Source organism: Taurulus bubalis, assembly GCF_910589615.1.
Source record: "Taurulus bubalis genome assembly, chromosome: 3".
Lineage (NCBI taxonomy): Eukaryota > Metazoa > Chordata > Actinopteri > Perciformes > Cottidae > Taurulus > Taurulus bubalis.
Genome location: NC_136591.1, coordinates 27,999,757 through 28,014,242, shown reverse-complemented (window position 1 = coordinate 28,014,242; position 14,486 = coordinate 27,999,757). Strand labels below are relative to the sequence as shown.

General features: G+C 41.4%; 1 protein-coding gene across 4 annotated transcripts; it reads right to left on the bottom strand.

The window, feature by feature from the left end:
- Window positions 1–1,378: 1,378 nt before the first annotated feature.
- On the bottom strand, window positions 1,379–13,892 carry smek1 (SMEK homolog 1, suppressor of mek1 (Dictyostelium)). Of its 4 annotated transcripts, none has more exons than XM_079215317.1 (15): window positions 13,690–13,892; window positions 13,442–13,497; window positions 13,248–13,346; window positions 12,485–13,102; window positions 11,393–11,470; window positions 11,178–11,294; window positions 9,804–9,920; window positions 9,566–9,697; window positions 7,380–7,482; window positions 7,111–7,269; window positions 6,739–6,908; window positions 5,863–6,005; window positions 5,401–5,591; window positions 4,379–4,611; window positions 1,379–2,690 (listed from the first exon to the last, which is right to left on the bottom strand). In XM_079215317.1, the coding sequence occupies exons 1-15, from the start codon at window positions 13,829–13,831 to the stop codon at window positions 2,565–2,567; spliced, it is 2,484 nt and encodes an 827-aa protein (XP_079071443.1). In that variant the 5' UTR covers window positions 13,832–13,892; the 3' UTR covers window positions 1,379–2,564. The 4 variants fall into 4 exon arrangements, with proteins under 4 accessions (XP_079071443.1, XP_079071444.1, XP_079071445.1 ...); XM_079215318.1 differs by having other exon boundaries at window positions 4,400–4,611; XM_079215319.1 differs by having other exon boundaries at window positions 1,379–2,687; window positions 4,400–4,611.
- Between the last annotated feature and the right edge of the window lie 594 nt (window positions 13,893–14,486).

Here is a 14,486-nt window from a genome sequence, read left to right as displayed (position 1 = left end):
GCCTTGGCACTGGAAGTGGAGCCGGTGCTCTGGTGGTGCAGTGGCTGGCACCAGCAGCAGGCTGGCCTCTCCAGTGGCAAAGAGGGAGATCACACACTCACACTCTGCCACACTCCTGCTGAGGAGCAAACGGAGGCTGGCAGGGAGGGCTGCTCCTGAAAAGCTGCTGTTGTCTGCCGATGGCTTTCATGTGAATGGGAGTCTTAATAGGCGTTGAGTACCGAGTGATCCTCTTCTGTTGGCTTTTATAATTAATAAGCAATGTTTTGAGGGCCACAATGCACTTGGAGGGACTACACAGTGACTCCTTGGTGGCCTCGGTGCTGTTTGTTTTGGAGTCATACTCAAACTCCCACAGAGGTGACCACATGAGCTGGGAGGGGCTGATGTTTTTCATAAACTATTTTTCACTTTGTAAAAAAAACAAAAAACTTTGAAAGGTCTACCAGTGTGTTGTTGCTTTCGTTTGAATACCATGCTAATCAGATAAATATGTAGGTAAAATGAATATGCACACGTAGAAAACGGTCAACAATCTACATAAAGAGCACACTTCTCAGTATAATCTTTCACTGCAACACAATCTTGTTTTTATCCTCCAGAATGCAAAGTTATTGATAAATATTCACCCGAAATATCATATTTTAGTTTATCGTGATGCCGTTATATGGAGTACCTTTTTTAAACTTGTTACCATCCTAAAAGTGATAAGCCAAGAGTATCAATCTAGCACACAAAAAATGACCCACTGATCAAAACATACCTCATACTTCCATCTTTGCTAAAGCAATATAGAACGACCAGCTATGAGAGAGAGAGAGAGAGAGAGAGAGAGAGAGAGAGAGAGAGAGAGAGAGAGAGAGAGAGAGAGAGATAGATATATATATATATCCAGTGCTATGGGCAACAGATGCTTCAAATCCTCACAGGTTTTCAGAGTGAACTAGGTTGTGCCAGAATGACAACATCCTAAACATATTTACTGTAAGAATTACACCGGCCTCTTGAGTTATCTTATGGACTTGGGGTGCCACCTGGTGGAGCATGACGACATTAGCAACTGAGGTACAGCCAACAAATTAAACAAAAGAACTAAGGTTTGAAATAAATCTTGAAAGTTGAGTCAAATCAACAAAATTAGTTTGTGCTTGTCGCAACAAAATTTGACCATATATTTTCTCATGTACATGGTTTCACAACATCAATTTGTTTTGGTATTAACAGACATGTTTCAAAGTATGAAAATGTACACTGAAATTTCACATTTTTACAGTATTAGGGTGGGATTGGAGGTCTTTCTTTAATCTTCAGAGTGGAGTTCAGTTGCCAGATAATAGTTTGTGGAACCATGTTTAACCCAACGGCACCTTCTGTGCTGCAATTATAGGGTCAAATTCTTGTGGAGCGAAGGCAACCCAGACCGATTAATCATGGAACAATGCAGCAAGGAAACGTTTGAGTTTTTTGGACAAAGTGTAGTAGGACATCTTACAGCAAAGATCATTTTAATGGTCCCAAATATTCTGAACAACTAAGTGTACACTCATGTAAAAGGAAAGAAATGAAAAGATATGACAAAATTCATCACATCTAGAATTCCACTCAATCTTTAATCAAGACGGGATTACAAATTCTCCAAAAAATCTGCAGTTTCAAAGGGCAAAAAGGGTAAAACTAGCTCACCTACTGAGGTCTTTAAAAACCTGTTCAAGTGTGACTGAAAACGTCCTGAACAATTAAAGGCAGGTCTTTTTTGTCATCAATTACAAAAAACAGGAGAAAGATTGAGAGACAAATAGAGAACAAAAAGAAAATTATGAAGAAACTGCTGGCTTTTTTTCTCTTCAGAGAAAGAACGTCCGCTGAGGAACGACAACACTGATGACATCATCAAACGACAACAAGGACAGCTCTTTGCCACATGCTGCCTCTCGTCTGGTCCTATATACTAACTTAAAAAAAAGGGTGGAAAAAAGCGACAGACAAAGAGAGGAGGAAGGAGAAGAGGAGAAAAAGAAGTAGGTGGAAACAAGGAGGAAGGTGAACTCTGAGGAGGAGGAGGAGGGAGGGGTGCGAGTGGTGGTTCTGGGTCTGAACTGGCCAACCCATTTGGGCCGCTGTGATGTCCTTCCCTGAGTGGGGGGGCGGGGGGCAGTGGGTTATGGTCCGAGCCTGAAAGCTCTCTGGGATTTCAGTCTGTGTGTACATGTTTTTTTTGTGGTCGTTTCCTCCAGTTGCTAAATAACCAAACTCCAACTCGTCTCGTTCTGAGTCTGCTGACCATCTATTGAGTCTGATCTTTTCTCCTCCAACATTCAAACGTCTGCTACGCGCTTCAGACGTTGGTTTTTTTCACTCCTGGTTTCCCGATTGGCACTTGTATGAAGTGGGCTAGTCTGAGGAGGCTTCGTATCCTTTCACAGTCTGCTCCTCTTTTGGCCACCCGCTGACAGCGAGGGGCGGCTCTCATTCATTCATTCTGTTTACAAGTTTGATCATTCCTGTGGAAGGTCTATGAGCTGAAACTGTCCGAGCAGAGCACAGGCTGGGACAGTGAAGCTTCTTTAGGAACTCAGTTTGGACTTCTTCGAAGGTGGCAGAGGGTCCTCTTTACTCTCCCCATCCTCCTCCTCTTCTTCATCCTCGTCGTCATCATCATCAGGGTAGTCCACTAGTCCTACTAAGCCTCCCTGAAGACAAAAAAAATCATCCGGTCCAATTAGTCAGACACTAAACCCTTTGAACTATGCAACACATGGTGAACAATAGCCGACATTGGTACTATTGCATATTTTGATGTAATTTAGCTTTATATTCCTAAAATCTGTCTCTTCATCAAGCTACAGCAATAAGCATGACTCAATAAGTGTACACTGCTTGCACACCATTAGTTTGAAAGCATTATATACTGTGTGTACACAATATGAAACATATTAGCATACACACAACAGACACACACGGTTATTAATAGGGGTGGGAATCACCAGAGGTCCCACGATTCGATTCTATCACGATACTTGGGTCCCGATTCGATACTATCACGATTCTGCGATATGTTGAGTATTGCGATTTTTTTTTCACCGCAAATTGTCCCCAAAGGAAAACTTTGTCAATATATTGTATCTAAGAAGATACCATTTTCAGTCTGTTCATCTCACTTCAATCATTTTTTTTGCAGCAAAATGTGATTGTCAAGCAGACAAACTCACCAACACTTTCATAAATGTTGCACCTGACAAACTGAACTGCTTGTGTTACAGTCTGCATTGTCGCGTCATTCGAGCTGGACGCGCCAAAGAGGGGGCGGGGCTTATCGCCGTGCAAAGAGTTTCCATTTCTGCCTCCACCATGAAAATAACTACTATTTCTGCGTTATACTTGTTGTGGAAATCCCAAAGAGGTCGGAGCATCAAACGCCGTCGTGTCTGGGTTCATAATATTACTTCTCCAGGAACTGCGTCGGGATGACGGTGTTACGGATTAACAGGCGGCCGTGTTAACTGCCGACTTTCGGCCGGAAGTCACCAGTTAACACGGCCGCCTGTTAATCCGGAAACACCGGCCGCAGGAAGTCCAGACGTTTGATTTACACACGAACGGCGCATTTCTCATTTCTTTCTCCGATGCCTCCCATAATTGATAACATTAAAAAAAGATCGAAACTTGGCTTCCGTGTATCGATACAATATCGGCACGCAAACTATCGCGATACTATGCTGAATCGATTTTTTCCCCCACCCCTAGTTATCAAATGCACCGACTTCAGATTAGCATTCACAACCGGCACCTGTTGCACTGCGCGCTATTCATTTGTTTGTAAATATCGGTGGCGGTATTTAAAAGCCATGACATTAACTTTACTTCTTCCGTAGCTTCAGCCATGCTGCTTTATAAAAGTCACGTGGAGGCTAGGATTACAGCGCACCAGCAGACCTGGGACCAGCTAACCACCTGCAATGATGATGATGTTTCTCTAAAAATGTCCTCCCTTAAGAGTAAATAGCTGCGTTAAAACTACTCTGACAAGTACAATTTACTTAAAAGCTACTTTAGTGAATGTAACGTGTTACTACCCACTTCTGTGAATAAATTGAATTAGTTCATGTGCCAGTCGTTCTCTCTCTCTCCCGCCTGTCTAAATAGTCGACAAGTAACATTTGTAAAGTCCAATTGCACACTGAGGGTGATGACTATTTTTTGTAATACACAACAAGGATGTTGGGAGTTGTGTGACAATGAACAGTCCAAGTGTGAAGATTCATGGTTAAAATCCTTTTCTTTTCTCAGTGAAGTAGTAATTGATACTGAACAGACATCTCTCAATAGCACTGAATATAAGCCGACTTTCTGCACAGAAAACAACTGAAGTTGTATTTACCAATAAAATGCTGACAGTTACCTTTGTGGTTACAGCTGTGGTGGACGGTGAGCTTCGTGCCCCTGAGCCTGGAGAACCAGGTGATCCTGGAGAACCTGGGTTCAATGAGGCAGATGATGGAGGGCTGGACAGGCTGGTTTTAGTGGAGCCAGAGAAGGAGAGCTTGAAGCTTGGGTTCTGCCTGCCTGATAAGCTCGACTTCCCCAGAACGTCTTTGTCGTCTGTGTCTTTCACTGAGAGGAAGAGGTGGACAAGAAATGGTCAATATCCGCATTTTAAAGTATTTTTACCACTTCATGGGTGAACTAATGTATATTTTTTAAGGACATGCTTTTACAACACGCATTTCGTTTGTTTTTAACCCAACAAGGGACTGTTAACCACCAACCAAAATAGATCTACAGTATAAATTGTTTCAGGGTGAGCTTATGTACAACCATGTGGAATCAAGCAAATACCTGCAACTACAGTTTTCTGTACATTATACTAAAGAAAAATGCAGCCATATTCATGCACCAGGTAAATGGGGATGGTAGATGTACCGTCCAAATAAATATGACCACCAAAAACACTGTACATCTAAAATGAATGCACCCAAAGCAGCACTACAACAAAAATCAGACAGTATATGGCAAATAACTATAATAAGTGTATTTATCATATGGCATGTTGACCAATTGCTACGGACTATAATGGGGCGGTACATAAAACTCCTTGCCTAATACTATTCTGCCCAAAGTCCTTCTCCAGAGGTTCCTACTTGTTTATTACCTTACACTTAGATAACCATCATAAAAGTGCAGCCTCAGGAAATTGAACAACAATTTAGACACCACACATACCAGATATTTAGACCTCATTTTCAAAACAATCAGCCATTAACTACTATTATTACAACACATTCTTATTTACAACAAATATTCTGTCCTGCAGTAAATAACTACAAAATGTGATTCTCTCCAACCCCAGTTTTGCCACAAAGTATTTACTAAGGGTGGAAAACGATGCATTTTCATACGTACATTTTTTTCTCTCCATGAACTTGCTTATAGGTTCCATGAGGTCTTCCTCACTCTTCATCTTGTCAGAGGGAGGAACCACTGCCTCACCATCCTCAAGGTCATCCTCATCCGTGTTGAACCACATCTCCTCTTCATCTTCCAGTGTCCGTGCATCACGACGGAAGCGGTGGTTCCTCAGGATGGAGCGCATGCTGGAAAGGATAAAATCAGGAAAAAATTCTTACAATTGTAAAAGATTTTGGCCACATTATGGAAGCCCTCCCATTGGTATGAAAAGGTGCCACACAATAATAATGACCTATTCCTGATTGATTGCAATGTGTAGTGGCTGATTATCAAAAACAAACAATATAAAAATCACAATTCATACCAGAAACAATATGAATGGTATTTTTTTATAGTTTATCAATACAAGTTATGACACCAACATTGTTTGCAGTGGGGCAGCCTTGGTTTACTCACCTATCCAGTTTGGGGTTGTCCTGTCTCTCTCGCTGCTGTTCATACCGCAACTTTAGGCCCTTGAACGTTTGGACGTAGTCAACATCTTCCAGCGCTTTCCAGTAGTTCTCTACTATATGAGCAGTGAGAGACTTCACGTCCTCCTAGGGGCAATGGGAGGAGAGAGGAGGAGGAGTGTAGAGACACAGTGTTGGGTCGGGTAAAATGAGGGGGAAAGTATGAAAAGGTAAAAGAAATAGTTTAGAGTTCAGGACAGAAGGAGAGCAGAAGAAGAATGAAGTGTGGATAAAAAGAGCCAGGAAGTGAAAGAGAGGGGAGAACACACCAAACAAGTTAAAATAAAATTGATAAAATGTCACATGTACCATAAGGATGTCGACGGTTAACCATTGATAACCGATTAACCATCGTATGGTACAAGAATATTTTGGACCGATTATGCATGCTATATGTTAATCTGACAGGTCTGCAAAACCCAATGAAAAGGAGTATTGCAAACATATTGATTCAAGATCAATGCATTATCTGATAAGCAGAGAACCCTAAATGACGACTTGTTGAAAATGCTGCAATAAAAGACAGAAATTAAAAATAACAACAAACCATTAAAATGTTAGCTCCTCTAAAACTGGATAGTGCTTTAAAAGGCAGCGCTGAAGTTAATCGAGTCAATAAAGTGCAGGACTAATAGGAAAGGGCCTCCTATATTTCATTTCATGTGTGGGACATCTCTAATGTACACAAGTTTTCACTTTGGGGGATGGCTGGCTTATAATCAATTTAACTAATCACTTGCCCAAAATGGAAAAACGTGGACACACTATCCATGTCAACTGTAAGAAAACAATTTTGTGGGAAATTCAAAAAAATACTCACCACACGGACATACTCAAACATCTCAATAATGGCTGAGTTCATGAGATTGTAGCGAGAGCCGTTGTTGAGGAAGGCCTTGATGACAGGCTCAAAGAGAAAGTTTCTCATGATGTAGCGATTGTAGAATTCATCCTTCAGACCAATGATCCTCCGCATGAAGCGTAGGGCACCTGAACACAGAAACACCAAGGTGAATATTAAGCTCAAAACTAAATAATTCAAAATTAGCTGTAAAAAGTTTCAAAATGTTGTCCCGAGTTGACAGGTACTAAGAATTAAAGTGATTGTATGTAGTTGTAGTTCAACCTTATTTCTATAGATACACGAATCCATACAACAAAATACATGACTATAAATAAACATGTGACTCACATAGTGCCAGGAAGGCGTGCTGGGAGGCCGTGAGCACCAGTACCCTCCTGAGAATGTCCTTATTGATGATGTAGTTTTTTATGTGATAAGTGTGGTGCTCAACACAGAATGTCAGCAGCTCCAAAATCAAGGCCAGCAACTGGGATGTTTGAAAATCATCTAATAGAAGAATGAAGGAAGTAGGCAACATAAAATACTTGTGCATTAAAGTCAAAGTTGTATTTACAAAACCAGCGCACGCACACACACACACACGCACACGCACACACCTTTGCTCGGTTTTTCATCTGTGGTGTTGGCCAGCAGTGGCGCTGAGAGGACGTGCATACAGTGTTTGTAGAAGAAGCTCAGGAACTCTGTCTTCTCTGTTTTCTGGGAGAGAAAAAAGAAAGACTATTTTTTATTTAACTTAGAAACACAACTCTGATATTGATTAGAATGTAAATATTTACAGAAAGCTAATCATGAAGATACAATATAGTATACAATGCTCTGGCCAAACATGCCACCAACTTTTCCGACTACTGGAGAGTAACTCCATTAGCAGGACAGTCCAGCTATTTGGGAAGGATGTTTACTTTTTTCTGATACGACCATGATATCTGTATTCTGTTAACAGCCAATATCTACATATGAATACAATTGTTGTATATTGCATGTATAGAAGTGAATATGGCACTTCCAGAGTAACAACTCCACCTTCCTTTGCTCCTTGTAACCACCCGGTCCTTTCCATTGCAGACTAAAGCCGTGTTCACACCAAAAGAGTTGCGAAATATTCGCGCGAGTAGATTACATGTTAAATCAATGTACAGACGCAAATTTTTCGCCGGGCGGCACGATAGAGGCGAAACACCGTTGCGAATATTCGCAAATCCGCCTTTTCTTCGCCAATTTGCGAAAGCCAATCGCCGTTGCTGAATCAAACTGCTACTGGTCTGCTGAGGAGTCGGAGCTGTGTGCGACTAAGGATAATATTATGAACCCAGACACAGGGGCGTTTGATCTTTCGATGTTTGTGGGACTTCCTCAACAAGTAAAAAGCAGAACTAGTGGTCATTTCAATGGTGAATGGCAGAAATGGTAAATGTTTTCACAGAGTAGCCACATAGATAAGCCCCGCCCCCTTTCTGCAGGGAAAAGGCGAATTAACCACATAAAGTCGAGCGAGTAAAGTCAGGCGGAAAAGCGTTGCGAAAATTCATATCTCCTTTGGTGTGAATACGGCATAACTCTTGGCTACAGATGGTGAACTCAGTTTTTGTACAACAGTCAGCTATAGACACCAACACTGTGAGCAAGTTGCAGAATAGGATGTGTTAGTTGGTGATAGCTATTGATTATAAAATAGATCTGGCAACTAGAGCTTGCTCAAATTTGTTAAGGTTTGGCAAAGTATTAATTGAATAATATTCAAAAGCCTGGTACTCTCTTGGGGAGAGACAATCAAACTAGACGCTCTGCCTCACACACATTGTCACTGCAGTAATTGCATAGATATAGTGTGACATATGTTCTACAAACCTGCAACATACATATATACACACACAGGGTTTTGCTTAGGCGTTGAAAAAATACCAATGTCAAAATTGGGTTCTCATACCCATCTCTTTAGTGCCATGCATACAGGGGTGCTGTGGATTAAGTGCACCCAACAGCAACTAAACCCAATACACATTAAGGTTAAATCCATAATTCACCATCAACTGCACTGTATGCGCAAAACAGAGCCCCCCAGTTCACCCGTCCGGGAGAGTTGGCAACCACTATGTTACATGGATTGTCGTAAACGAATGCAACCACTTTTCACAGAAAGTTTCCACCACATCAATAGGTTTAGCTGCAAGGTGGTCAGCTGTGTGTCAGCCTGGCATACTGTGTCAGGGTGTCCGCCAGTGTATTGCACGACCAGCGCAACATTAGCAAGTGTCCAGTCAGGAGAAAGCTTGTGACAATGAGTATGAGGTTAGCAGTAAGTTTATAGCCATAAATGTAGCAATGCTGTGTGTGGACAGTTTATTCATCAGTGAATAAATGCTACAACTCCTCAAAACCCAAGTTTCCATGTCTTGCTTGCCAGCCTGCGTTTGGGATTATCCTCCAAGTTAGCAACACCTCCGGCTCAAGCAAACTTAAGGTGGACTGACTTTTAAAGGTAGAACAGCTATTCTTCTTTGAGAGACAAGCCGTTCCTCTGAGTTTGGCTCAACTTTTTTACTTATTGAACTGATTAACTGCATGAATCGGTTAAAATGATTATAATCAGTTTAATATTAACATCCTTAAATTTGACTGAATTGAATTGATCCAAGCAACGCCACCTGCCACTGCTCACAAAACAACAACAACAAAAAGTGCTTCTTGAGCAGTTGGATCTATGAATCAAGTAGTAAGGTTTAATGTCAAGTCACTGTCAGTATAAACTGACGTGTTTAGGAGTAGCACCCAAACTTACATTTGCCGTAGCCAGCATGTTCTCAGGGTCCACCAGAGTCCGTAGCAGACCCATGAGCTGCACTGCTCCACCGAGCTCTGGGTCTGTATCACAGATCATGTGTTCTATGATCAGGTTGATCAGGAGGATGTCCTGGAAGGACAATAATCAATCATTAGTAACACACAAATCCACTGTGTGGTGGAATGATGAATATCATGTTCTGATATTTCTGACCCGACTTTGTTCATGTACTCACATCATCATTCTGCTGAGACTCCTGCATGACAAACTCTCGTACCATGGAGGGGTTGTACTCCACCAGATAAGAGAAAATATCTGTGGCTGCCCCACGCACCTGAACGTCATCCATTCCCTGTTTCATGAACATTAAATATATGCATCAGTGGATTGTGAATCTCCACTCAGAGATGAATAAAGTATTGTATTGTCTTAAAAATATATATAAAGTGATCAAAAACAGACCCAACGGCATTTCATTTCACCAACAATCGTTTTTTGTTTTCTTAGTTTACTTCAGAAGGGTGAAAGTGGACATGAAGTGGGGAAGCGGGTATTACTCTTACAAACAACTGTATGTGTAAAGGTGTAGGCCGGTGTGTGACATGTAGTAAGTACACATATATCAACATATGAGCATATGTTGGTGATCAAACTACTGTTTGATGTTTCAATCAGTTTTATGCATTTGTTTAGATATTTTTCCCTGACCTGCACATGGTTAATTTTTTTCACAGATTTTAATCAGCGGATAATGGGTTGTACAGTGAACTAGCCACAAACACAAGAACATAACCAAATACGTGCTCAGAGGCTGGGGAGGTGCAGGAAAACCTGCAGTGCATTTAGCAGTGAAACTTGTCTTGTATCAGATTTATTCTGGTTGTAAAGGCTAGGTAACTGTTCCAACAAATAAAAAATTAAACTGGGACTAAAAAAAGGCAAAACTAAAACTGTTTGTACATTACAAAAAAAGATGTTATGGCAAATTTCGGAGAAAAAAAATACATATTGTGATAGATTCGAGGACCTTGCAGTATATGGGCGTTTTACTATATTGTGGTTCGTTTGTGGTTTTTGAGACGGCCCAAACTCACTTCTGTGAGTCAAAACTGCTGTAAATCAAGTTAGCCCTCAACCAGGTATGACCAGATGCTCAGCTGTAACACAGCTCAAAAACAGTAGACGATCCTTCTTAAGATAATAATACCATGACAACCTGCAGCAGCCATCCTGATAATTGATTTTTATTTGTGTGTGCTTACCGATGTATGATCAATATATTGTAATTCTCAATGTTTAGCATTATACAGACAAAAGTGTATTTGCTTAAATAAAAAAATGATGTGTCATGGTCAATATGAGAAGTACTTAATCTTGTTTAATGTCATTCACTTTGAGCAAGAGCTGCACACAATACTGATAAAATCTTGAAACTGTCTTCTCGGTCTCAATTTAATTTACTACGAGAGGCACAAATCAACAAGATGTGCTTGTGGTGTGCAGAATAGCATTGGATGGAACAGATGCACAGTTGAACATAATGCCAACACTCGTAATATCATCTTTACTGATGGTATTGACTGATTAATGTTAAGTTTGCTGTACTCACCAGTATGACCTCTAGTGCAGGTAGAATGCCCATGTTTGACAATGTCTTGAAGAAGGCGTCTCTGTTTTGAGGTTGTAACGTTTGTGAGAATGCGCAAAATTCCTTAAGGAAATTCACCTATACAGGAAGAAACAAACCACCGCTCTATGAAACAAGGGAAAAGGATAAAAAAGAACAACATTTGATTAATCATTTCTGATGACGGTCTGGCATACCAGTTCGTGTCTTTTGTCATCATCTGTAGCCTCATCCGTTAGCTGTGCAAAGAGGTCTGTCAGGAACTTCTCATCATCCTGACACAAAAAAGGGGAGATAAGAGGGGGAGAGTATCACATAGAGGGTCAACCAATCAGAATATGGAAACATCACCTGTGACCCTCACACTCATCCTGGGCCAATTGTGCATTCTGTTTAATCTATTATTACCGTTACCAAGTTGCTGTTGATGTACAATGTGTTAGTTACAAATTACCAGGAAACAAAAATAATATCCACAACATTTACTGTGACTGACTTTGAAGTTAGAGAGCAACATAATTTGGCATTATAAGCATCCTTTTTGATTTAATTTACAACCAGTATCAAAGACATGTATATTCTGTTCACTGTTATTTAGAACTATTAGTTTACACTAAAGAAAATCTACTGCATGTAAAAAGTCTTAAAAACTACCACATAACATTTGTGGATTTCATAAAAGGGTTATGAGATGTTTTACACTGACAACTCAGTTTTTCAATATGATCTGCAGTCTAGTATATCAAGTGCTTGTTTCAATACATAAAACGCTTGGTACGTTCATGTGACAAGACAGAAAGAAGAAAAGGTCCACATCAGTGGTGTTTGACTTCAGAACTCCACAAAGCGAGGTGTACCAGAGACAACAGCGCAGCATAACTGATTTACACAACACTTCACCATCTCTATGGAGACAGCCATACATAAACACTGCTGAGTTGACAGAGTACAAAAACACAAAGGTCACATGACCATAAAAGACTAGCAGACAGACTCAGACTGGGTAAAGCTAAATCAGCCTAAATTAAAACCTTTGAACAAGTCTATAATTACTGTAATTTCCAGCCCTCGTGGCATAACACTATTTAAAAAACTTTTTTCTCATGTTTGTCTTTTGATGTTATGGCAGGATTATCATTCTGTAAAGTTTGTACAATAAATACTTTTTGTATTATTTGCTTTTGAAGTGACTTTTTTTTTTTCAAGGGGAAATGTGTTGCACACCGATCTTATTTGAAAACAACAAATACCCGTCACTAGCTAACCATAGAATGATCCACCTATCTCACCTGAAGCATGCCCACAATCTCCACCTTGTTGAAGAAGATGAAGGAGTGCAGGGTGGACAGCATGTTTTCCTCAAAAACAGAGGGCGTGGGCAACACCATGTCCTGAATATACTGCACCCGATACGTCTGGTGTATTTTCTGACGCAGTTCCGGATCAGAGATGGGGATCACCTCCTTAAAGCGGGCCGTCTTAGTTAGAAACTCCCGATGCCGCCGTGGCTGTGCAAGTGCTGGATCAAACTCCAGACAACCAATGACGTCCATAATGCACTCCTCGGAGAACATAACCTCAAAGAGTGCAGTACGATTAAGCAGGAAGATGCCTTTAATGATTTCATACAGGTGATGCAGTCCCTCTCTGTTCTCCAAATCCTCACAGACACGAAACAGTTCCAGGAGCTTGCGAATGTAGCCCTCGTTCTCCACGGCTAGTGCCAGTTTCTCACGCCGCAGTGGTGATGGGAGTGAGGAGGCCACCACCTCAGCCAGGTCCTCCAAGCGGTTCAGTTCACATGGCGGCAACTCCAGACCTGGCGAGGACATGTCGTCAAAGCGTTCCTCCTCAGACTCGTCGACTACATCCTGGGTAATGTCCACTGATGGGTCCTTTCCCTGAACCTTAACAATGAGACAAACATACGATTGAAATACAATGTGACGAGTTCCAAAAACTATCATCAGCAACACCAAAACACACTTGATATCAAACACGTACACAGACGGAGCAGACAAACACACACCCACACAAAAACAGTGCAGCTACCTGGCATATTTTCTCCCAGATTTCATCACAGCCAGCCTTCTCCTGGAAGCTGAGTGCCAGATCATAATTTTCTGCCTCTGACCATACTATCAAAGTATCCTTTCCAAAAGAAAAACAACACCAATTTAGAATCGGTACACAGGGAAAGAAATCCATATTCTAGATAAGCATACTGTCCCATGCTATGTACTGACCTGTTGCTTCTGGTAGGCTGTGTTTGGATTGATTTTGGACTCCAGCAGTAGAGAACCTGTCAGGTGAAGAACAAAGGTGTTGTCAAAAGACTCATGAGGAGGGTATGATCTTATTAAAATAAGTGTGTGTGAGGTATTGTTTACATATAGTAAGTATTGAGCTACTCTACAATAGTCTAATACACAGCAAGTGATCTATAAATTGGCATATGCCATCCCTCTTGCCTTCGATCGTTGCTTCGTCTTACCATCACTCTCTGCTCGCACCAGTAGAGACGTGCCTTTCAGACTGTCCACATAGCCCGAGGAGACGTGGCCAGTTCCACGGTCATCCCACTGTCTGTCTTCATTCAGAGTATAGACTTTGACTCGTCGACGAGTGTCCGTCATCCTGGCAGGTAGTTGTGACCGGTTTCCCCTTTCCGGACCTTCTTGACTTTTACAGGGTGTCTGCTTCCCCCTTACACCTGATCACTTGTACAATGCAGTAGTGTTAACGTTAACTCAGCTGCCTTAACGTCAGTGTCAGGGGTCAACCAAGCAATCACGTCTTTGAAGGAGCCTAAAAGCTGAACACCCAGGCTAGTATCCAGAAAGATTGCCCGATCGATTCTGTATCAATCACAATATCGGTTTATTTTCACGAGCAGCCTCAAAACGTATCTTGCCAGTGTTGAAGGCAACGCGCCACCATCGTAGCTAACGACACTTCAATGCACAGTGCGGAGGGCATTGACGTTAGCTAACTTGTTAATCGACAAAACGAGGGCTGGCAGACATTGGGAAGTCCTATCACACAGTCGAGAGGGGAGTATTTACAATAAGCCCCACGGTTACGATTTTGACCCGTTAAAAGAAACGACCTGCTTATTAGTACAGTTGGTACGCTTGCGGGCAACGTTAGCCAGTTGCGTTAGCTAGAAAACCTAACGCGTTACCGAGCTAGCAGTACGCTAAGTGCCTCCACTCCATATATTCTACGTTAAACAACTATTTAAAGCAAAATGTCCAGCGCTGTGCACCGATAACATTATTTCACACTTGC

Coding starts and splice junctions, on each gene's coding strand:
- smek1 (XM_079215317.1), bottom strand. CDS start 13,831: ATGACGGACACTCGTCGACGAGTCAAAGTCTATACTCTGAATGAAGAC. Junction 11,471..12,484: donor AGATTGTGGGCATGCTTCAG/GTGAGATAGGTG, acceptor TTTTTGTGTCAG/GATGATGAGAAGTTCCTGAC. Junction 7,270..7,379: donor AGATGAAAAACCGAGCAAAG/GTGTGTGCGTGT, acceptor TTCTTCTATTAG/ATGATTTTCAAACATCCCAG.